This window comes from Sinohyriopsis cumingii, chromosome 4 (assembly GCF_028554795.1).
Source record: "Sinohyriopsis cumingii isolate HCF-2022 chromosome 4, ASM2855479v2, whole genome shotgun sequence".
NCBI lineage: Eukaryota > Metazoa > Mollusca > Bivalvia > Unionida > Unionidae > Sinohyriopsis > Sinohyriopsis cumingii.
Window position 1 is genome coordinate 102,767,333 of NC_142964.1, and position 25,338 is coordinate 102,792,670.

The following is a 25,338-nucleotide window of genomic DNA, read 5'->3' on the forward strand; positions in this document are numbered from 1 at the left end:
TTAATGCTATTACTACTACTATTTATTATTATTATTATTATTACTATTATTATTATTGGGGCCCCGAGTGGCCGAGTGGTCTAAAGCGCTCAATGTTCCGGATCACTGCCATCTCACCTCTGCCTGCGTGGGTTCGAGTCCAAGGCTCGGCTAGCGTGGGTACGTGGGAAAGCCTGTCAGTAGCTTCTCATGGGTCATTGGTTCTTCCCTGGGTTTTACAGGGTTCTTCCTCCACCAGTTATACTGACCGCCATGTATAGCCTATCTTGTGCTGAAAAATGGCATTAACCCCGAAAACAACAACAACAACAATATTATTATTATTATTATTATTACTATTATTATTATTATTATTCCTTGACCTTGAAAAAGTTCAAATTAATGCCAAGAACATTTTCCATGAGTCTTCCCTTTAGACATACCCTTGGGCTAAAAATGCTATGACCCAAGTCCCTATCTGAATAGGTCCCCACTTCCAAAATAAAGCAATTCAAAATGAAGCAAAACACCGAAAATTAAACAATTTCCTCCTAAAATATGCACTTCTAAAAATACATTTTTATTGTTCAAAATTTCAGCACAAATTTCATTTCCCAAAACCAAAGGAAAATCATGACGTTCCTAAGTCACTGTTTCACTGGTGAAGAGGAATTGGAAAATAACAACTATTAAAGAAATTAGCCAAAAGAATTAAAATCATTTCTAACAAAAAGAAAACAAAGGCATACAAGTTCATCATAATATGACAATAGAAGGTTTATCATACGGAATCAAAACCAGGTTAAGTTAGAGGTTATCATTCCAAACTGACAGCACCTTGTTATCGCAAATGTAGTTTGTGTGGAGAAGTATTTAGGCACTGATTACTTGATTTTCCTCTATACATATGGGATATATACACCCGCCCTAAAAAACACAAATTTTATCACTGATCCCTTGTTCCAATAGAATATTTCCTGGTGTAAACAAAAATGATCAAAGCTAATTGGTGCTGACTTCAGTGGAGTTCTTACAACCTAAGTGAAGGCTTCATTACTGATGGCCCCAGCATGCGGATATATTTCCAAGTTTGCTGCTGTTTTGCCAGTTTCCACATATATAAGTCTGAAAATATTTCACTGCCAGTCACAAAAAAAGCTATGCCAAATTATTACAACATCTGAAGATTCAGCTCATAAGGAATCATATCAGCAATGATTTTCACCAGGCAAGGACATACGTTGATCAGAGTAGGTAAGTATAACGAAATCTGTAATTACAGTTTTACAGTTATGGTCATCTAAATCATAAAATAATGTAGCATCCAAACAACTCTGCCTAATGGACTGAATGTCTGTCTGTCTCTCTACTGATCAAATCTTCCTTTGCTTCACAGTGGCCAAAAGTGTTGTGTAATTTTATATCTAAAGGCATCATACTGTATACTAAACTGACCAAAATTAGCTTACTGTGACCTATATCATGAACCTGTGATTACCCTTACAATCTGGCCTGTTTCTAAAATTCAATGACCTGCAGTCATACTGGATTCTGTGCAGATACCTCATAACTAAGTAGTGCGTTTACAGTAGAGTCTAGAAAAAAATATTATTTAGGTTAAATTGACTTATATTTCATACACCAGTGATTTACATTACATTTGTGTTTAACTTAGTTTGCTGAGTCATTTAAATGGAGGAGTGACATACTGTTCAGATGGAAATGGTGCTTTGCATTTGTGTCTTGAGTACCAGCAATCTAGGCCTGAAGAGTACTTGGACCCTTGATGAGCACTCTGCTGCTGTTCCAGTGCTCCATACTGCTCTTCCAGTGCTCAATGCTGCCCTTACTAAGCATGATTCTGATTTTTTTAAAGCAGATATTTCTCATTACTTTACAGACTTGGAACTGTTCTAGAAGGGTGAGTTACAAATGACCCCACTCACTATAGTCTTCTCGGAAGTATATAGGAATTTGTTTTAGGAAAGCAAAGTTACAAGAATGGTAATCAGGGTATGTAATGCTATTAAATAATGAACGCTGGAATGCTGAAAATGAAATTCATTCATCAGTATTAAGCTTCTTTTCAAATCTGGGTAAAATTCAATAATCCCTGGTAAAGTTGTGAAAGCCTGGAAAACAAGCAGTCAGGAAGGATCACTCCTGTAAAAGATGTCACAGAACACTGGAAGTCATGGAACACTGGAAGTCAAACTCTTTCAAGGCCCCATCTCTTGTTACTTTTGAAAGTATAATGTCATCTTTTCAGCAAATGATAGGCAATACACAACAATCAGTATATTTGGTAGAGGAAAAGCCCAGGGAGACTCCAGGAAAAACCACCGATCAATGGGATGCTACTGGCAAGCCTTCTCACATATCCACAATGAATTCATCGAGTTAAATTTTGTGTTTCACTTGTATTGTTTTGCTACACTGAACATAGTGATATTTATTTGACCAGCCCTCTTTTACAGAACGGCATAAATTATGGTCCTACCCTTATTTGCGGTTCTCTTAAAAAAAAAGCCTGACATGTTTTGCTTGCAAAGACGTGATATTGCTTTTTGTCTGGGATCACTTGTCAATTTATAGCAGTTGTTCCCAACTCCCAGGTCACAAACAAAATCAGGGTCACTGGGATGTTCTGGAGGGTTGCCAGGACATTTTTTTTTAGAGTGGCAAAACATATCAAAATGTGGAAATGGAGACACGAGAATCAGAAAAATTTGTTTGGGGTCGCAGCCAATAAAGGATGCAAACCACTTATTTAAAGAATACCAAGAAACTGTTATTTACAAATCCATGGAAATGCTGAAGTTGGAAGCAATCATTTAGATAAATCTTTAAACATATTTTTTCTTTCTACTAATCAAGATTTAGGAAAAATGCATCTTGTAATGTGTTGAATTTTGAGTATGCAATGTACATTAAAATTTTATTACAGTCAAGCCAGCAAGGTTTTATGTGAGGGGATACTTTGGCCTTTTCCCATGTCAGTTGTTAAATTTTGTGGGAGAAGGAGAGGCCATCATATGTGCCTAATTTGGAATTGACCCAGGTATCGCAAAGCCATCCTGGGAAAGCAAACATTAAGATGCCAACCATATCTGCTTAATGGGAACATCATGTCAAATATTCATTTAATAAAAGGAAGTTGGTATGTGTCATATTTCTCAGATTCGCTAAGCTGTCAAAATCTGACGGAAGTAATAATTATCTTGGGGAACAATTAGGAACATCTGATTAAGACTGGTCAGTTTAACTTAAGGCGTAACCCTTGAAGAAATGTTGAATTTAAAGTAATGACGTTGGGCAAATTTTCTCAGTCCGAGATTTTCCTGCAAGAGGAGCGAGACTCGTTTGACTCAAGGGAAAACTAAAGAGCAGTTCTTTCTCATTAAGACAAGTAAGGGGACCAGGTGGCTGTCTTGTAGGCAAAGGCAGGCCTTTAGTGCTAGGACACATATTTTCCTGGAAAGAACAGCATTAAGGTAAGCAATTTTAATTTTTCACACAATTTTCTATTTTGTTCATTTTGTTTTATGCAAATGTGTTTGATATGCCTAGGAGCCATACCATGCATCATTTATTTGATTCATGGAAATCTGTTGATATGACAGAGTTGTTTATGCAATTTATTTCTTTAATTTTATAGTTACTAGTTCATTGATAGAATTGACTGATTGCATGCGATCCAAATATTCAATTGCGTAGGATTTCACAGGGTTATATGAATTAATTTCATTTGTCTGTTAGGACAATATTGATTATCATGAGTTAAGATAATTGCATATTTATATCTGATTGTTTTAATGCTTAAATAATCTTGTAGGTTAGGGATTGCTGTGAGCTAGAAGTTAGTCTTATGCAGTAGTAGTTGATAGCATGAATCTTACTGAGTGGAACTGACTAGGCTGAATGTCTAAGGAGTCTCTCTGTGTGTGTGTGTGTGTGTATGTGTGTGATTTTGATTTTTAACGTAGCTTTAACAATTTTCAGTCATATTGCTATGAAGTCTGCAGTTTGGCAGTTTATAGGGATGTCTAGCATTGGGGTATCATGCTGCAGACTGTAGTATTATGTCACACCTAATCATATTATCCTGACACCAGGCCAACCAGTCCTAACACTAACCTCTTCATGCTGAGCACCAAGCGAGGCAGCTGTTAGTACCATTTTTATAAGTCTGGTATGACTCAGCCTGGGATCGAACCCACGACCTCCCACATCCTAGGTGGATGCTCTAACCACTAGGCCACCAAAGCAGTTTCTAAGGAGTCATGTGGTAACATATGCAGAGAGATAAGTTATATGCACCACTCACAAGTTAATCTAAGGTCAGTTGCTGTAAAGCGAGGGTGATGACCTATCAAATTAGGTCAGACTAAGATGTACATTACAGGGGTTATTTTAAATAGAGATAATGATTGTACCTTACTCAAAATACGATCTAAATTTGTAAGGACCATTAACCGTAAAGGTCACCTTATGCAGTGTTTAGATAGCTATTTAATGCTTTCTGAGTAACGAAAGTGAGAGCATTTTATATACCAATAGAAGGTGATACAAATAGAGACTGAGTGGTAATCTTGTCATTCAGGAAAACAGCTCTCTGGAACAGACTGGGACAGTCCACAAGACGGAAGTCCAGACAAGAGATTGAGTGGTTAGGACAGAAGATTAAGAAAGATTGAATGCATACACATGAAGGTGGGGAGACGTGGGATACAAGGAGACAATGACAGAAAGTGATGATAGGCGATGCAGATCAGGCGTGGACATTGTGCTCGTTTCACCATTCTCGTTATCATGATGAAATGACTCAAAAATAGAAAACTGCTACTGAAATTCTGTAACGCAAATTTGTTTGAACTGAATCTGACACTATTAGTTCATGTGAATGATTAAATTGTTATTCTCTTGTCTAAAGGGGGCTCGTATTGTCTTTTTTCTTCTCAAAAGCTATGCTCAGTTCTCTGTTGATGTTCTAACTATCCACTCAAACAGGGCAATAAAATCGAAGGAGGTCATCCTATAGATAACAATAGCCGAATCTAATTAATCACCCCTCTTTACCAAGAGGGAACATCGTTACACATCTATTATGGATTTTGTATAAATTGTCTACTCTAGTCAGTAGAAAACAACCTTTGAAACAATCACTGTTTAAAATGCTAATCTGTTTGCTGACATCAGCACTTTAATGACCATCAAATCTTGTGGACTAATAACAAGATACTGACCTACTGACCACTGCAAATATGTGTCAATTTTATCTAATTTTACGGATTGTTATTGATGAAAACTATATAATTTATCTTCTACATGCCCTGTCAGTCAAAGACAGTTGTAAACTGTTGATATTATCATGCAATTTCAAACATTTTATGAAATATTGTTTTGGAAAAAAATTATACTTTGTGAAAGAATAATTTTCTAAATTATATAAGAAATAACATGTATACTGCCAACAATGTTCTTTTAATATTTTTTAAATTTCTTACTGACAACAAGATTCAATTTCTTACAAATCTATCAAATGAACACTTGAATAGAAACTGTACTTACCCTTTCACAAAACTGCACAAATATATAACACAATGATCACAAGCATGGCCATGATAAAGCAAATTTGTTCGACTAGAAAACAGTACAAACATGTTTCATTTTCTTGTCTTTTTTCAATGCTTTTATCAACTTCTTACCTAAAAGGACTGAAATTTAAATCCATTGAAAATTATTTTTAAGTCCTATATATGATTGGCAATTTATGATGCACACAATATATAATTGTTATTGTTATTATTATTATTATTTACTCATGTACTTCTTTCCATCAGTTACTTGAATAGGCACACTGACAGAACAGATTTTTCGACTTTTAATCTTGAAATTTCATAGCTGGATCAAACAAACAGCAAGTTACTACTGTCTGCAGGTCAGCATCTTAGTGTTGGGTCAAAAACTTTTAGTGGTTAACAAAATGCAGATGTCAACTGAATGGTCTGTGTTGAAGTACAACCCAGTTCTATGGCATTCTTACAGTGGCTAGTATGTAATAAATTTGACAAAAGCTTACACTGATTAAATGTATTACAAAATAAATGTACTAATGGACATGGTCAATGTAAACTTCAACTGAACAGGACCTGGAAATGTGAAGGGAAAAAGTGAGAACATGCCATATTTATTCTACGACACCCTGGGGTGGTGCAATGTAAATGTCCAGCATTGTCAGTAAGAGTAATTCTTTCCTTTTAAAAGGGTGTGGTCAACAAGTCTTCTAAACACTGTGAAATATTGTCCATAGCATAATGTGCTGGCAGATCAGGGTCTATGTTATTTGTTCTCCTAATTACTCCTAACAAACTGAATAAACCCAAATCTGCTGGCGCATTATGTGTCGGTAGGTCTGGATCTGTGCATTTTGCAGTTGGACTCAACTTTCAAGTGAGTATATACTGTATATATGATGTTGTTAGCCAATCCAAATAAAATGTCAACTGGACGCACACAAACTAAACCTATAACCAAAAAGAGGCCACTTCTAATCAGAGACCACCCTTCTCAACACCAAAATGCTACATCTGTACCATTTTGTCCCTCTCAAGTAATTATAAGGCCAGCTTTTAAGTGCTCAACAGTGGCCTCGTAAGAGAGGGGCTACTATACTGTTTGACCCAATGGCCTATCCAAGGACATAATCCTTCAGGAGTGGTACTAGGTAATATGTAAGAATGTGATAACATCATACCCAAATATGCACTGAACGGAATAAGGCTTTGATAAAAAAAAAAAAAACTAATAACAAGATTCCCAAGTGGGCCTCATCACTCACCTAGTTTGTACAACAGCTGGTCATTTCACTATGCTAATTTGTGTTATAAGAACTCAATCTATGTAAATTGCCTCCCAAATGGTATATCATGTTCAGTTTAAATAAAAGTATTTTACAACTGTATATCCCAATAAAAAGTCTCTCTAAAGATAGAGGCATCATTAACATGCACAATCTGTTGCTCTTTACTTACAAAGTTATCCAAGACTCCTGATGACATAAACCCATATATCAAATTTTAAAGAAACTGGATCAGAAATACATTTTTGATCTAGAGAGGTAACAAACTCAGCCAATCAAAATGATAAGCTTAAGGCAGAATGGAAACAAGCATAGCCAATCAATAATAAGCTTAAGGCTTTGCAAAAGAAGAATGGAAACAAGCATAGCCAATCAGATAAAAAGATCAGATCTGGGCCCCAGGTAGCTGAGTGCTCCAAAGCACTCACCTTTACCAATCACTGCCATCTCACCTCTGTCCATGTGGCTTTGAGTCTTTGGCTCAACCAATCTGATTATCTAGAAAGCTTGTCAGTAGCTTCCTGTGTGTTGTTGGTTCTTACTGGGGTTTCCCTGGGTTCTTCCTTTACCAGTTATACTGGACACCATGTATAGCCTATCTTGCATTGAGAAATGGCATTAAACCCCCATTAAACAACAAAGATTGCACTGATCCTGCTCAATTGACAGCTTGATAATAAATGACTATTTAAGAGTTTTATCAAATTATGATCAGAAATTTGTTGCCAAATTCCTGACATGCTCAGCCAAATGATTTTCACTCATAATCATGCTCCAACATGATCGTGATATATATAACTTCCAAAATATGCATGGATCTTGCTTATAACTGAAAGAACTCAAAGTATGAAAACAAGGGCACATTGCTGCCAGGGCCTGCATGAAACAAAGGCACATTGCTGCCAGGGCCTGCATGCCAGTCAATGCTCAAATCATTGCTACAAACCTTGTGACATTACTGCGAGTCAACAAATTGCCTCAAAATGTCTTTCCTAAGTACTGACAGAATCCATGAAAGGATTACAGAATTAAAAGCAAATGCAAAATGTTTAACCAAAACCTTCATACAAAAATATCTTTTGTGATTGTTACTTTGACCACATGGTGAAAAGGGCAAAAGAGAGTGTGTTGCAGAATAAATTGTATTTCCTTGCCACTGAAAAGTATGAAAAGAATCTATCAAGGAGCTAAAAAAACAAACATATAGCAACATAAAAACTGTAACACAATCACGGACTGTGCTCCTGGCCTTCAGGTCAATGGGATGAGCAAGAGCATCACACAATGAGTTGTTTTAGTCTCTGAATGATTAACTGTGCACAGAATCAATCAAGAGCTTTAGAAAATGTATCTAGACAAAACACTTCAAATAAAACCCTAACAAAACTGTGATGCTGCTGACACCAGATGATAGGCTACTGCTGTGTCTCACTTTTCCACTAATGTGAGCTTCACACAAATAATAAGTTTGTATAGATACATGTATTCACTTACTGTATGATACAGAAACAGTATCAAATCAACTGCAACATGCAAGTAGTTTTATATTGCCTACTAGCTACCATCTGTCAACATAAAACGATATAAAATTACTAAACTCTTAACACTTAAGCCAGACTTAAATATATCTATACGTTTTACAGAAGATATTAACAGCTATCAAATTTAATTGTAACCATACCTAAAACAATTGGCCACAGTCAATATTATGCTGACTGGCTCTCTATTGTCTTCAAAGCACTTTCCCATTGGTCCTGAAGACAGTTCTGTTGCAGATACATATACCACAACAACCTATACAATTACCTTTCAAATTGTTGTAATGTCATGTAACATCTGTGTTCTAAATTATTTATATCCACCTCACGTGTTTTATTTCATAGGCAGATTATTCACACTGACAATACTGAATGGAATTTTTTTTGTTGGTCTTTTTAACAGCACTTTCAACAAATTATTGCTGCATCATGCTGAGAAAATAGGAGCAACCTGCCTTTCCTTGGGACACACCAAGGCAGCCAACCAGAATGCAGCCAATCAAAATATGTAATTAGAATCTCTCTGCAATACACATACCAAAACTGTATGCATTGTTTCATTAAAAAACATGATGCTCTGATATTACTGAGTGTGTAAAAAGTTAAGCAGCAGAATTTTTATCAGGCAAGGATATTTGGATAAAGAGGCTTTTTTCCAACATTTTAAGGTAAGGATGAACAAAATCATGGAATATCTCGAGCAAAACTTGAATGATAACTCAAATATTACATATTACTTCAACACAATGAATTACTCAAATCCAAGGCATCACTCGAATGCAAGGAGTTACTCAAATTATTGGCATAACTCAAATGCTAGGAATTACTGAAATACTAGGCATCACTCGAATGCAAGGAATTACTCAAATACTAGGCATCACTCAAATGCAAGGAATTACTGAAATACTAGGCATCAGTCAAATGCAAGGAATTACTGAAATACTAGGCATCACTCAAATGCAAGGAATTACTCAAATACTAGGCATCACTCGAATGCAAGGAATTACTCAAATACTAGGCATCAGTCACATACATGTACAAGGAATTACTCAAAATACTAGGCATCACTCAAATGTAAGGAATTACTCAATACTAGGCATCACTTCAATGCAAGGAAATACTGAAATACTAGGCATCACTTCAGTGCAACAAATTACTCAGATACTAGGCATCACTCTAAGGTGGCACTATACAGTTTCGCATTTTCCATAGGGTTAAAATTTTAAAGAAAAAGAATTTCCCCGGCTTTCTACACTGGTTATACTGGCTATTTAAAAAAGACCTTGTATATCTTAGGTATAATTAAAAGAACCTTTAATTCCCTTTATTTTGATGTATGATTGATGGGTGTACTATGGGTTATAGAGTATACAGCTTGGCCTTACTTCAAATGTGAACCTTTCAAAAAAGTGCTAGCTCTACTTGGTCATTTTCACTTCCTGAACTTCAGAGGTAAATTGTATAAAAAAGAGCCAATAACTTTTTTTACATTTTTATGTATTTGGTAAATTCATTCATTGCACTTTCAGAAGCTGGTATTGTCTAGTCTGGCAAAATTCATTTTCCTTATTTCAATAGCTGCTATGTATAGTGTACTTTAGACTAATTCAGGCCAATTTTTTAACACAAGGGAGCAGTCATTTTAGTTAGCAGTGTGCTTAAATCATGTAAAATTTCCAAAAGTACAATATCCAAAGAAATATCATCCACATTACATTACTGTAGCATATAGGTATGCCAACATTCTCTCCATTGTGCATGTTTTAAATGCAAACTACTTCACCTTACATACGTCACTCTCTCTAAAGTACATATAAATTGGTGAGTGCCCCCAATGCAAGGAATTACTCAAATACTAGGCATCACTCACATACATGTACAAGGAATTACTCAAAATACTAGGCATCACTCAAATGTAAGGAATTACTCAATACTAGGCATCACTTCAATGCAAGGAATTACTCAAATACTAGGCATCACTCGAATGCAAGGAATTACTCAAATACTAGGCATCACTCAAATGCAAGGAATTACTCAAATACTAGGCATCACTCAAATGAAAGGAATTACTAAAATACTAGGCATTACTCAAATGCAAGGAATTACTCAAATACTAGGCATCACTTAAATGCAAAGAATCACTCAAATAGTAGGTATTCATGAAATATCCTGCATCACTCAAATGCAAAGAATTACTGAAATACTAGTCATCATTCAAATAATAGTCATCACTCAAATACTAGTCATCATTCAAATACTAGTCATCACTCAAATACTAGTCATCATTCAAATACTAGTCATCACCTGAATACTACACACCACTCAAAAACTAGTCACTTTTATTTTCTTGGCAAACAGCACTCAAATAATATGCATCACTTGAATACTAATAATAAGCATTACTTGTAAATACAAATTATCACTTAAATACTAGTCATCATATGAGTACTAAGTATCGCTCAAATACCAGTCATCACTTGAACACTAATAATAAACATCACTTGTAAGTACAAGTCATCACTCATATACTAGGGTTGTATGTAACTTATAAAATAGTTTTCTGTGACCAAAGTTTAATTCTGCACCTGATGCCTGAGATGCTAAAAAGTTGTGTTAAACAACCGACTGTCTCTTCAGACAGGTTTCACTATGTTATGAATGTAATATTTGAACGTAAAGCAACTTTTTCTTATTAGATCATTTTGAACATTCCCGAATCTTTTGGTAATGGGGTAATGATCAATATATCCCTCCTTTACCTCCTTGTTTCTCCCACATTATTTACAGTGATGTAAAGAATGCATGAAATTTGAGCTGAAGTTTTGGTCTGCAGTGTGCATCTTCACTGGATTTGAGATCAAATTTTGGTTTACAATATGTCTCTTAACTGAGCTGGAGATAAAGTTCTGGCCAACCATATAGTGGCTGCCCATTTTCTGTCAGCTTAGTTCTTTCACTCCTTTTTGAAAATGTATAAAGTGAGCTTTCTGGAAAATCACCATTTCAAGACCTACTAATCTTTTCATTAATGTATTATCCATAGACTATTGTTCCTGCTTTATGTATAAATGTTCAGTGTGGCTCATTTGAAGAAGTTAAAATTTGGAGTTTTGGGGATTTTGACATGCTGGAGAGAGTGGGATTAGTGGGATTCCAAATGAGGCAATCATCAAAGGATCAGTTTTGCTGCATCAATTTTTCAAATGGTTTAGTTTTTCCATTCTCTGTCAAATCTGAAAGTGTCAACATATTGATGGCAATGGAGCTTTTATTTTGATAGGTGGTTTTAAAGGTAACATCAATGCATTTTTCCCCACATACTGTGGCCAGCAACTGTTTAGTTTTATCTGAACCAGAACTGTATTGATGCAATCAATCAATATCTGTAATTGATCATTAGTATTAAATGGTTTTACATAACTAAAAGATGGTCTTTTAATGTATCACCTGGTAAGACAAAATTTAGTGTTGTGCACATTTTCCAAATTATGGCAAGTAATACTCTTATAGTCAAAAGCATTTAGAAACAAACAATTGAGTTTATTCCACTATTTTGAACAGTCACTTTTAAAATGCATCCTTTTTATTACTTCGTGCTATAATTTTTATGTTTTAAAAATGTTTACTGTGTCAATTAATTTTGTGCTATAATTATTATATTTCAAACAGATTTTCTAGGAACGGCAAAAATCAAATGACTGTGACACTCATAACCAAACACTGAAAATCATTATAAAAAATAAATGTACCTGCTTTAAAACAATCTAACAAACAAGGTTACCTGTTGTCACTGCATTTTTGCAAAAATGTATTACATTTTGCCAAAAACATATACACTTTATAATCACAGAAATATTGTATATCCTCACTTCCAAGTCAAGTCCACCTGCAACCACAACAAACCCTGATCTGCTCTTGCATGATGTACCAGCTGATTAGAGTCTATCTTGTTTCTGCTACTGAGTACTCACAGCAAACTGTGCAAGTATATCTGGTAATCATTGGAACCATTTTCAACTGTAAAAAACCATTAGTTCCTCAATACCAAACTCTTTCGGATTCTTCTGATTTCGGACTCGTCAATGGAGGGGGGGCCTTGTGCTCATAGTGCAAAATAAGCAAACTTACAATGACCTAATTTCCAACACAAAATATCATGCTTATAACTGGGAAGTACTTTCACAAAAGCTATGCTATCTGCATGTAGTAATTGTTGAGTTTTTTGGTGCAAAATCTAACAATTTTTAACAAAAATTAAGTTTGAAGCTCAAGATCCTCTTCATGAAATTTGTACTTATTCAAAATTTAGCAGTGCATGTTGTTTCCTTTATGCTATAGAGAAAAATGTAGCCTGAAGAAGAAAGAAAAGTTTACCAGAATGCAGACAATAACAAAAAATCGAAATTGCACAATGTAAAACAATTTGTTTTCATTCATTATCCAACAAATGATTTGGCTGGTAAAAAGATGAGTGGACAAATAAATAGGAAATTCAGTAGGTGGACAAATGAATCGGTAATGGGATGGGTGGACAAATGGATATAAATGACTACCTTTTATTAGCTAGGGAAGGTATGTGACTGGGGTAAGACAAAATAGCCTTGATTTTAGCATAAGTGCTGGAATAATAATCCATTTGATCATACAGTCAAACCTTCCTTAACAATTACCTGTATTAAGAGATTACCTTTCTCTGCCAGCCAGTTCTTAATAGACCCATAAACCAAGACAATAACAAAATTAACTTTTATTAAGCAAGCAACAGTGTTCAGAGCCAGTTTTATTACCTCCCATGAGTGGCTATTTATAACAGGTTTGGCTATTTTAAAAGTCTATAAATGTAAGTTAATGCTTGCACAAAAATTCACAAAGAGTATTTGATAAATATACTTGTTTAATTATTTTTATATCTTTTATCTTTAAATTTAACTTTTAATTGTTGTTTGGTTTGGAAATGGGTGAGGAAAAAAATTGGCAGAAAATGTTTATCCAAATACTTATAACTTTATACACTGTCGATGCATAATGTACTGGCAGATCTGAATCAGTTAGGAGTAACAGATCCTGATCTTCTGATGCAATGGTAGATCAGGGTCTGTGTTGTTTGCAGTTTTGACCCAACTTATAAGCCAGTAAAAAAGGTAGATAAGTGTATAGAAAATGTACTGGGTGCCATGTATAGCCAGCCAATCACTTGCTAATAATGGTGTAAAGCCCACTACTATAACAGCAGTACTGTCTACATGACTTCAGGAAGGGAACAGGTCACTCAAATGCTATGTTGTTGGTAACTGTCCTAACCTCACATGATGCTATGCTGAAGAAATTCGTATGATCATGTGTTAATTCCTTGTCAGTTAAGCTGAAATCCTGATAGATCCAGGATGAATGAGCATGAGTGGAAATACTGTCCCTTCCTTCTTGAGGGTAGTTCAAAGAGTGCGTTCTTCAAATGCCAAAATCCCCACCTGGTTTCATTTTACAGGAAAACGCCAAAATCTTATCTCAAAATGTATTAAAACTGGCTACAAGGCTGAAGAGATCTTTCTTCTGGACTATGTCCTTCTTTCCATGATGTAAAAATACATTTTTTTTAAAGTCATTGGAGCAAGTTACCTATATGTGGACCATGACTGGCAATGTTTCTCTGCTTCTCATAGGTTTTGAATATGGTGGACCTTCTTACCTGATCAATTTTGTCAACTTGACATAATTCTTGGAAATTCTTTTCCATTTCACATGATGACGGCAATCGTATCTCCCGCCACAAGACATACTCAAATTGACACGTGATGTCTAATTTTTGTAATTATTTCCTTTCCAGCTTTTATTCACAAGAATCTGAATACTCCTATTTATTCTTCTGTGTTGATTATTAACACTTTTCTAGAAATTTATTTTCCCCTTAAACATGCATTTCTTTCTGGATGCCATTTTTAACAATTCTATAATCCACAGTTTGATCATGCAGACGCTTCACATGAACAAACAGGTGCAGTTTAAAGCATCTGGGGTGCTTTTCTCAAGTTAGTCTGGTTCCCTAATTTTACGGATTCTAAGATGAAACCCAGATCCAAATAAAATACGGATGAACCAATTATCCAGTCTTTTGGCAACAATAATTTTTCCATAGTTTTTGCTAGTATTCCGTAAGTTCGTATTTTAAGGATAATTTTCATAAGACTTATGGCAAAATCGTAAGAGTTGGCACAACTGTCAAGGCACAAACCTTGAAAAGAAAATTGCGTGAACAGATAAGTGAAAACTCAGAAATTGGTAAAAATATAGCTGTCCTTACTGAAAATGAATCTGAGGCAAACAAAAGTTGAACAAGGGATTTCATTCCTTTGTTCCAAACATTTTTTCATTTGTATCATGGGTGGTGCTGTCCCAATACCTCATTGCCAAAGAATTAGACCAAAACTGGATGTTGTGAACCAGATATAGTGTGTCAAGGAAAGGTTTTCAGTCCATTAGCCATGTGTACAAACGATTCCATTCACATATCTATCTAGTTGGAAGTTTGATGTGTGTGTCTGTGTGTGTGTGTGTGTATGTGATTTAGATTTTTAACATAGCTTTAAAAAATTTTTTGTCATATTGCTACGATGTCTGCAGTGTGTCAATTTACACTGACATCTAGCATGATGTCCCACCCAGTCACATTATCCTGACACCAGGCCGTCAAGTCCCAACACTAAATTCTTAATGCTGAGAGCCAAGCAAAGCAGCTGTTATTGCCATTTTTATAAGTCTTTGGTATGACTAGCCTGGGGATTTAACCCGCTACCTCCCACATCGAAGGCAGATGCTCTAACCACTAGGCCACCAGAGCAGTCAATGACGGCTGGAGTGAAGTTAGATGGAAATTGTCTGTATGAGAAGTAAGGCCTAAAGGTGCTGAAGAATTGACATTGACTATCAGAACAGTGCAAGATGTCAGTGACATGACCAGGCTGCAGAAACTATTAGATGGATGGCTAGTCTTTCTTGGTTAGAATGTCAGGCAATGCAGAAATTCTATGAGTGACCAGTGACAAAGCAGGAGGACTACAGCTAAAGGGAGAAGCCAGAAGACAGGGTGATTCTTCAATCAAGATCATCAGACTGAGTAAAAAGAAAGGGTTTGCAAACCTACCATATATACTTGCTATAAGTCGAGTAAAACTGCAAACAACAAAGATCCTGAGATGCTGTAGCATTATGCACCTGAAGATTAGGGTCTATCTTGTTTGTTCTACTGATTACTCCTAACTGCACAGACCCAGATCTGCTGGCACAAGATGAGACTGCAGATCTGGGTCAATGTATATTGCAGCTGGGCTCATCTTATAAGTGAGTATATAGGGTATGTCATTGAAGTCAAAGTTGCTGGGCAACAAAAAAAGTCTCTGCAGTGGTACTGACTGGAGCAAGAAGCAGTTAGTCTGGGAAGATAAATGAGGCTGGGAATCGGTCCATGCTGGGAAACAGTTATCTCCAAATGCTGGCTTTGAGCATCAGCAAATTGTCTGAGGTAAATACCATGCATCCAGGAAAGGGAAATCACCACAACCAGTACTTGGTTGTGCCCAAGCTGGGACCGGTAGTACTGGTAATCATTATGAAGTGGCCCAATATTCAATATCAAGGTAAACACAATCACCAAATCTGATGCCAGTTGTACTGTGCATCTGTAACATGCTGGAGTTGGAAATGTCGTGGCTGGGTTTTGGATACTGTCAGCATCTTTGATCTGGGATTGGGCTGTGTCTGAAGACAAATCATTGTACCCAGAACTCGAGGCACTGGGCATGGATTGAGATGGAGCTGGAACTGGGATGTCAGAAAGATGAATCACTGTAACCAGAAGTGGTGGCATTGGGCATGGGTTGAGATGGACAGATCCTGAACTGGGATTGGATTGTGTCAGAAAGATGAATCACTGTACCCAGAACAGGTGGCAGTGGACATGGGTTTAGACTAGTACTGGAACTGGAATGGATGAAGTATGAGGCTGGCTGATGTCTCATCATAAAATGCTGTACTGGTTATACCATTATTGATTATCATAACCAGTATATGAATGTATCTACAGTGACGGGATGTACAGGACTGATCAATGTTGTCCATGGTATCTTATCAGTACTGATCAAGTACCAAATGTTCCTGCAGTTATGTGGTGGGACCATGGTGGCAAAGAATGCCATGTCTTTTTCTTGATCAAAGACTCCTCAGCCTCATCCAGAACATTAAGAACTTTGCAACTGTGCCAGCATAGGAAGATCGCTTCTGCTTTCTCATTAGTCCAGGACAAATGTCTGGCAAAAACTGTCACCCATCTGTCATTCTGTCCACTAATAGTCAACTGTATGCATCAAACTGATACACTACATAAACAGTGTGGGGGACCCGAGTGGCCGAGTGGTCTAAAGCGCTCTCCATTATGGATCACTGCCATCTCACCTCTGTCGTTGTTGTTGTTGAGTTTAATTATAGTGGCTTGTGCACAATTGTGCATGTGCCACTTTTTTCTGACTGCACCGCAGCTTGCTAGTTGTTCCTGGGGAAGGGAATGGTGCCACCTCTCCCAGGCTTTTATGGGTTCAAGGAACCCTGATAGTTTGGCCTCAATCTGTGGGTCCATAAAGGTCCCTTACAGTTGAATGGTTGGCTGTCATTAGTGAGAAGGAGAGCTCGGGAACGGTCCTGGTTGCTTCACATCACTGGTTTCTTGTTGCATTTGCCTAGTGTTTCTTGTGTTGTTTTTTTTCTTCTTCAAAATGTTCTAAAAAGGGGTGTGTGTTCTATGATGTTTATAGAGGTTGTTATTATGGTAATACTAGTTGAGGTGTTTAGGGTGTGCTTCCTACGTTATGTTATTTATAAGTTTTTAGATATTGCCTCTTTAAGTTATTTATTTTTTAATGTTTTTAGAGATTGAATGTTATTTATACTTTATTTAGCAAGAGACTGGAGTCCTAGCCGATTACATGGTTCGTTAAGGACATCTAGGACCGGAGTCCTAGCTGGTTACTCGGTTCATTAAGGACATCTAGGACATCCGATTTTGCGGTTTCCTTAGTTTTTTATATGTGCTTCGTAAGTGAATTATTTATTAATATTTTTATAAAACTGAATGATATGTTATGGGTTTTTTGTGCACAGATCAAATTATATAACATGTTGACCTCTAATGAGCAACCATCCGTCTTGAGAAACCACATTTTGTTGACAGATAGGACAGGTTTCACTGTATTTGCCAAAGAAACTAATTAATCCTAGAAACATAAGTGTAAACTGCATGCCACACAGACTTCAAAGTGAATGAAATGCCTAAAATGCCAAAATAAACTGGGACTATCTGATTCTGCCTGTCTGTGTATGTATGCTTATATACATGGGTGCACGCCTTACATTGTAAAACTTCTCTATCACCATTCAATGTAAGGACTTAAAACCTTAGTATAAAATCAAGGGTAGTCACAAGATGTGAACAATTGTTTAAGAACTGTTTAAGAATTTTTATCCATCTTATGACTCTATGGTCTTAAACTAAATAACAGAAAAAAGCAAACCCAACTAGTTCAGTAAAATTCAACAAATAATTTTATTCTCTAAGTAGAAAAATGAAAATTAAATATTCCTAAAAGTTCTATCACAAGTCCAAAGATTAGACTGTTTTCAATAAATTCCAGTCATGTTCCAGACAAATTTCAATCTTGAATGTGCTGATCTACCAAAAGTCTTGACAGTGATGATCTGCCAACAGTCTTGCTGTAGCATTATGATGTAATCTAGAATGTCTCTGAATGAATTCACAATAATCTCAAAGTAATGTTTAAGTCCAAAATGTCAAAGAGCACTTTGTAATTCCAAAATAATAATTTAAATAAATGACTTCTCTCAAATAATAACTGAACACAACTAACAGACTGATCTTTCAATTGGAATGAAGAACTGCTTACTTCTTCCTTATATACAGACTGTCACCTGACTTATGACACAACAAAATCCCCTGAATATTTCAATCAAACTCCTAAACAAGGTCAGGTCTGTTTACTTAAATTTTAGTGAACCATTCAGACAAAAATCAAGGAGACCATAGATTTGACAACGAAAAAACCAAGGTCCTGAACTCAAATCCAAGTAAACAAGTTTACAAATGATCATTATATTAAAACATAATCTACAATCATGGAAAAAAGTTAGCAATGCTGTGTTTTATCTACAAATGGCTTCATGTAAGTCATTTGACTCATCAAGGCAAAAAAATAGTGAATCAAAATCTAAACCTATGAGTCTTATTAAAGCTGAACAGTTTTCAGTAGTTTTTAAAATATATTGTTTAAATACACAACAGAAATATTAGTTATATAATGTGACTAAAGCCAATAAGGCAATTCCCTTGCCAGAGGCATATGAACATTATATATTTGTTAAAACCTTGCTGAAGGTTTCATGTCATCAGACATAATCTGAGCATATATGACAAGGCATTTATTGTTGGTTATGTCAGTGCTTTCATCTGCCATTGCCGTCACAAATGATGAATTTTGCAGGTCACGTATAAGACTATCCTCAACAACATTTGACAGGCTCTCCAGTAACTCTGAACAGGCAGTAGCCAAGTCATACTGACTGGCAGAATTCTTCAAAATACCAATGGCATCAATTTCTTCAGCAGTTAAAGTCATGTATTAAGTTAAGAAGAGATTTGTATTTTAAAACGAGATGTCTTCTACACTCAGCCAATGTACACACTTAAGTTGCACTTTCACTTCTATGTCTTGATTGGACGTATGTTTTTATATTCCTGCATTCAAATCTGCCTGGTGCTGTGGACCTTCAATCAGCAGTTTGTGTTCTGGCAACCCACCATGATTTGCCAGTGTACTGTTCTGAAAGTTTTTGTTTTTTGCACATTTGGTCACAGTGTTTTTTTTAGCCTCTGTACATATATGGCAAAATATAAAGGCATTTTAACTGTCACATTCTTCACTCAACTTAACTTCTTTTAAAAAATGTAGCCAGCTGTGTTTTCAACCATTGCTGCACAAACTACGTTTTATCTTACGAGTAACCGTTACCTCATCTTTGGATGATGAAGGCTCCACCGGTTTGATAACAATACTGTTATCATCAGTCAGTCATAAGCACAGTCCAAAAGACAATTTCACTTGTTTCGGATCTATTTTTTGTGTGCCTTGGATGCTGTTGTTGCTGTTGTTGTAGGGTTTAACGCCATTTTTCAGCATACAATAGGCTATACATGGCGGCCAGTATTAATGGTGGAGGAAGAACCCGGGAAAACCACGGAAAGAACCACCCACCCTTGAGAAACTACTGGCAAGCTTTCTCACATACCCACATTGGCCGAATCTGAGACTCGAACCTATGCAGAGGTGAGATGGCAGTGGTCCGTAACGGAGAGCGCTTCAGACCACTCGGCCACTCAGGGCCCCCGCCTTGGATGCTGATTTTCAATCAAATGCTGACACTATATTGGACAATGCAAGGCATGCAATTGAGCGAATGGATATTGTTGCTCCATTGCGTGACAAAGGTGTGCATAAAATAATAGTTTCTTTTGAGAATCACTTTAAAATCACATGTTTATTTTCCACCTTTTTCTTGGGTATGGTGATTATACTGTTCTAACATCCTGTTCCTACAAATGATGTGACAGTTACAGGTCACATAAGGTCAGCTCCAGGCTCCACACTCAGTTTTAACCCTACGTGTTATGATAACATTAGCTTAAGAAACTGATGTGCATGTGTTTTGCATTTGAGAGAGTCGTAATCAGCCATTAAATTAGTTAGACCAAACCTTAATTTTGTTTTAATCAGCCAAACATAATATTGGTGTGCGTCAATTTTTTCTACCGGTGACGATTTTAAGACCGAACCTTTTTTGTTTTTCATTAATGAGTAAAACGTAATATTGGGATGTGTCAATTTACATACTGGCGATTATTTTTGTGTGTCAAATCATAAAAGTCTGCGTATTTGACGCATGACACATGGGTAGATGAAATTCTGGCGATGTAATATGTTGTGTTGCTTATAAATGGCCCTTACAATCAACAATCATGGATAAAAGCTAAGTAATATATACATAATATCTTGGAATGGAGTTTTGGTGATGATGACACTCTAAACAAGCATGAGGATATTATACATGATTAACTTTACAAGTATATAATCTAGTTACAATTATTATTATTATACAATCAACATAAAATAAGTTCTAATTATTTGTTTCACCACATGTAGCATAATAATTTTCATGCTATGTATTTTTTTTACATTTCAGGGTCTAGCCTTTAAAGCATAAACTGATAACAAGATGGATGACGAGGCGACAGAGATTCATGTCGCTATGACAATTGTTGGATTCTTCTCTCTGGCAGGAATAGTTGGAAATGCCTTGGTTCTTAATGTGTTCTGTCGCTGTAAGCCAAAGCTGACATCCACTGTTTTTATTCTCACTCTGGCAGGCACTGACTTTGTTACATCCCTTATTACAATGCCTTTTACAATTGTTATGGAACTTTTAAATTTTGATATTCGGTTTGATGCCCTCTGTAAACTGCATGGATTCCTCATTACATCAACAATACCTTTCTCTGCATTCATCAATGTTGCAATTGCTGTTGACAGATATCACTGCATTGTGCATCCATTTAGGCGAAACTACACAATGACAGTTCAGAGAGCAAAAATTATTTCATTCACTCTAGCAATGGCTGCCATATCTATTGGTATTGTATGTTCCCTCACTTATGGTGTGTATCACAAAACACACACTGACCAAATTCAGTCATTTCCGGGAAATATCAGTGTTTCTGATCACATGACCAATGTACAAAATTCAACCATTCTAGCAGAAGAACACAGCAGTTCCACTAATCTGACTTATAATGCAATTGTATATTCTGGACTTTGCAACAAAAATGACATTTTGATAAGTAATTCCATCTTCTATATGATTCAGAGGATTTATGCTTCCTTATTTGGAATTTGTGCTGTGGCTGTAATCTGTCTGTATGCATCAATCTATTATAAACTGCACCGTCGACAGCAAGCTATGATGGAAACAAAAAGCTGCTGTGTCACGTGTTTGCCCATATCGACAAAGGATGACTCAAACAATGATGCAATGCTCCAAACTAGGAAGAATTCATCAAACAGCATCAAAAAAGGAATTAAAAGATATTCTAGTTCACTGAAACCAAGCAGCAGTTCCCTTGGAAATGTAATTTTACATGAAAGAAGCATTTCTGTCAATCAAAAATTGAAGTTACGAATGTCAAATATCAGAACAGTTGTCATGCTGTCACTAGTAGCTTTCACCTTCATTGCTGCTTTTCTGCCAGCCTGGCTGATGGCTCTCAAAGCTGTTGAAATGAATGTAATCATATTCTACATGCATTTCTTGTACAATGTTTCCAATCCTGTTATCTACGTATTTGTGAACAGAAGTTTTTGGAATCAAGTCAAGAGAATATTTATATGTTACAGGAAGCAGCAGAAGCAGCAATGGAGGTTGTCAAGTCTCTCCAGTTATGACTAGAACATAAAAACTGTCGTCTGGATACATTATTTCTAAATTAATTTAGAATTCTCTTCCCGATTTGGCTCTCAAGTGCCAGGAAACACAAAATGAACAAAGCCATGCTATGGAATAACATCCCTTCATGTGCTGTTCCTGTATCATTTATAATGAAACTGTTATGCATATATTCTATGGGATCTTACTTCTTTCATGTGTATTTTCAACAGAACTTCATGTAAGTAGCTCAGAAATGCTTATGTTAGAAATGTTTAGCACTGAGGTCACACTATATCAATAGTACTTCATTTATGCCAGCCATAAATTACTGTATTTTCCAAGTAAAATAAATCTGATAATTCAGTGGAGTGAATTATGGGAAATAATTTCACTGCTGCATCGATAACAAGATAAGCATGAAATTTTAAGTTTTTCTTACATGCTTACTTGGCAGAGTGGTTAAGATGGCAGCTTACCATTACAAATTACTCCAGTTCAAATCCAACAAGGTGCAAAAAAAAATTTTTTGTTTTTTTTTAACTTTTAATTGGGAATAAGAATTATCTATTTTTATTTTCTGTATGAATAATTATGACACACAGCAGAACATAAAAAGTAAACTGCAGACATCACGTGGGAACCACTATGCTACTTCATTCTGTTTATACAGTACATCTTGCTAGCAAATACATCTGAACATAAAGAAAATCTGCTTGCTACAAGTGAACAGATATATTTTATCTCATGGGTAAAAATCTAGAGTATTTTCACTTGTGGCTTTGCCACTTCTGAAAATACTAACTTTTTCACCTACCTGATGATATACGTTATTCACTCATTTCAAGCACATATCCTCTATTTAATTCCATTTATCATTTAACTTCAAAAAAATAAATAAAATAACTGAAAGATAGTTATGATAGCAATACCAACTAACTTATTCATTTCCTGCAAGTAAATATTAAATTCAGTTATCAGAACCTAAGTTATTCCTTTTTTTGTTTGTCCCGACCAACACCAATTCCCCACAAACATTTCTAATGATGTGTGTAAATCAATTTTCATAATATTGCAAAATATGCCACTTTTGTTAGCACTTAAATTTGTGGATGGACATCTGATGGGAAATTAATCACTGTTGCCCCTGTGTCTCAATTTATGGTTTGTGGCAACAATGTACACAATTTGCTACCAAAAAAATGAAAGTGAATCTAAAGTATAAACAATTAAAGACTTTATTATTAAATTTTTTCTTTTACAAGAACTACTGTCATGCACCCACCCCCACTCGGCTAATAAACAATAACATACATGCCTACTGGGAAGTTTTCTCTTCATTCATACCTGTCTGATGTGGTGCCAATTTGGTACATTTACTGGTTATATAATGAGTTGATACATCTGCTTTTGAGTGTGTGTCTGCCTTTGTGCATGCATGCATGTGTTTGTGTGTGTATGCATGTATGGGTCTGTGTGCGTATCTGTGTCTGTATGTGTATGTTAGATTTTTAACATATCCTTAAATTTTTTTAGTCATATTGCTACAATGTCTGCAGTGTGGTAGTTTATAGTGATGTCTAGCAGTGGCGCATCATGTCCCACCCAGTCACATTATCCTGACACTAGGCCCACCAGTCCTGACTCCAACCTCTAAGCGTCAAGCGCTGCAGCTATTAATATCATTTTTGTAAGTCTTTGGTATGACTCAGCTGGTTTTTGAACCCATGACCTCCCACATCTGAGGCAGATACTCTAACCACTTCGCCCACTGGAGCGGTGTGTGCATGAGTAATAAAATTTTCTGTAATAATATGCAATAGTATGACACAGACTGTGCAATTAACAAGAAATGTCTATTGCTATACAGTGTTCATTCAGGATTTCTGCTTTCAACAACCTGCTCGACTGTTATAAGAATCCCTCTTTGCTCCTCTTTATCGCATGGGAAGAAACCTGATATAATCAATAATATTGTGATCTGTACTGACATTTTGTATATCATTCATTATGTATTCATTTATTTCTCAGTACAATAATTAGTTAATGAATTTACAATTATGAGACGGTAAATTTTTTTTCTTCCCATGTCATACAAATATTAAATAAGATATGCTATACATAAATAAGATATAAGAAATAATTCATTTGACCTTTCAGTTTGCAATTTGCATGTACTTCATATCTCATTATTATCATTACGGAACCATGACCTTTGACAATTTTCTTTTGAAACTGCAGTTTTCAAGATAATTCCCATTTATAATACAAGAAAAATTGGTGAACAAATCTTTCTTTGTGTTGATGCTCATTGTATTTCTTTCTGATAGTGTAATATGGACCATTTTATCAAGTCATTGCTCATTTTATATTCTTTTTTATGGTGTAACATGGACAATTCATTCTTCATACTGATGCTATTTTGTATGCTTTTATATGGTATAATATGGACCACTGTCTCTTTATGTCATTACTGATTTGATATGCTTTTTGTGGTGAAATATGGATCATTCTTTCTTTATGTAATGCTCAGTTTATATGGTGTAATGGGGATCATTCTTCAAGTATATCACATAGGATCCTGAAAAGTATACCATATATGCTCACTTATAAACTACACAGACCCAGATCTGCGTCGCATAATGCACTGGTGGTTCTGGGTCTATATAGTTTGTTGGGAGTAATCAGCAAAACAAATAACAAAGACCCTGATCTGCCTGCACATTATGTGATGACAGATCAGAATCTATGTTGTTTGCAGTTGGACTTTCTAATATGCAAGTACATACGTTATTTAAATATTAAAGCAGTCAGCTGTGCTGATTGTTGTGCACTATTATATACAAGTCCAGAATTTTATGGGAATGAATCGATCATATTTACCCATAACCTATAAATTCTCTTTGGATCTAATGGCCAGAATGACCTAAAAACAAGAGGTTGAAAGCAGTGGAAAGTATTAATTATGGTTCATACAACCACATAACGATGTTTTTTTCTCAAAAACCTTTCAAGGACTTGTAACAATTCTGAAGAAGTATTTTTCTTTCCGAAATTTTACTTTACCCATGTTAATTGATTTATCGTGGCAAAATAGGTACAACAGTAGAAAACTATTTTTTTTAGCCCACCTCTGTAGCAAAGGGACGCTTATCCATCTGGCAACAGCACGTATCATGTGTTCTTTGATTTTATCAAACTGATGTTATCCATTATTAATTATTTATTTCTGGAAATATGTAAATAAAAAATTTAAAAAGTGATACTTTTTATTCAGCTTTGAAGTTCTGCATTCCTTCTAGTAAATTCAAGGAGTTATGGGAACAATTCTAGGAGTTTCTAAACATACCAATGGATTTTTCAGGTGATGGTGAGGCTGAATTTGAAATAAAACCAGAGTTCTGAGCAGATTTCATTATTTTACAA

The 25,338-nt window shown here is 35.7% G+C and overlaps 2 protein-coding genes across 3 annotated transcripts in view; one reads left to right on the forward strand and one right to left on the reverse strand.

Annotated features, from left to right (window-relative positions):
• Positions 1 to 25,338, reverse strand: part of LOC149801802 (elongation factor-like GTPase 1) — a 139,602-nt gene that overhangs the window by 69,295 nt on the left and 44,969 nt on the right. The gene's annotated exons all lie outside the window — the stretch shown is intronic.
• Positions 997 to 25,175, forward strand: LOC149801803 (uncharacterized). 2 transcript variants are annotated; one of them, XM_089956147.1, is made up of 2 exons: positions 997 to 1,233; positions 20,677 to 25,175. In XM_089956147.1, exon 2 carries the CDS (start codon positions 20,710 to 20,712, stop codon positions 21,934 to 21,936), a length of 1,227 nt encoding a protein of 408 aa, XP_089812273.1. In that variant the 5' UTR covers positions 997 to 1,233; positions 20,677 to 20,709; the 3' UTR covers positions 21,937 to 25,175. The 2 variants fall into 2 exon arrangements, with proteins under 2 accessions (XP_089812273.1, XP_089812274.1); XM_089956148.1 differs by lacking the exon at positions 997 to 1,233 and adding an exon at positions 8,759 to 8,887.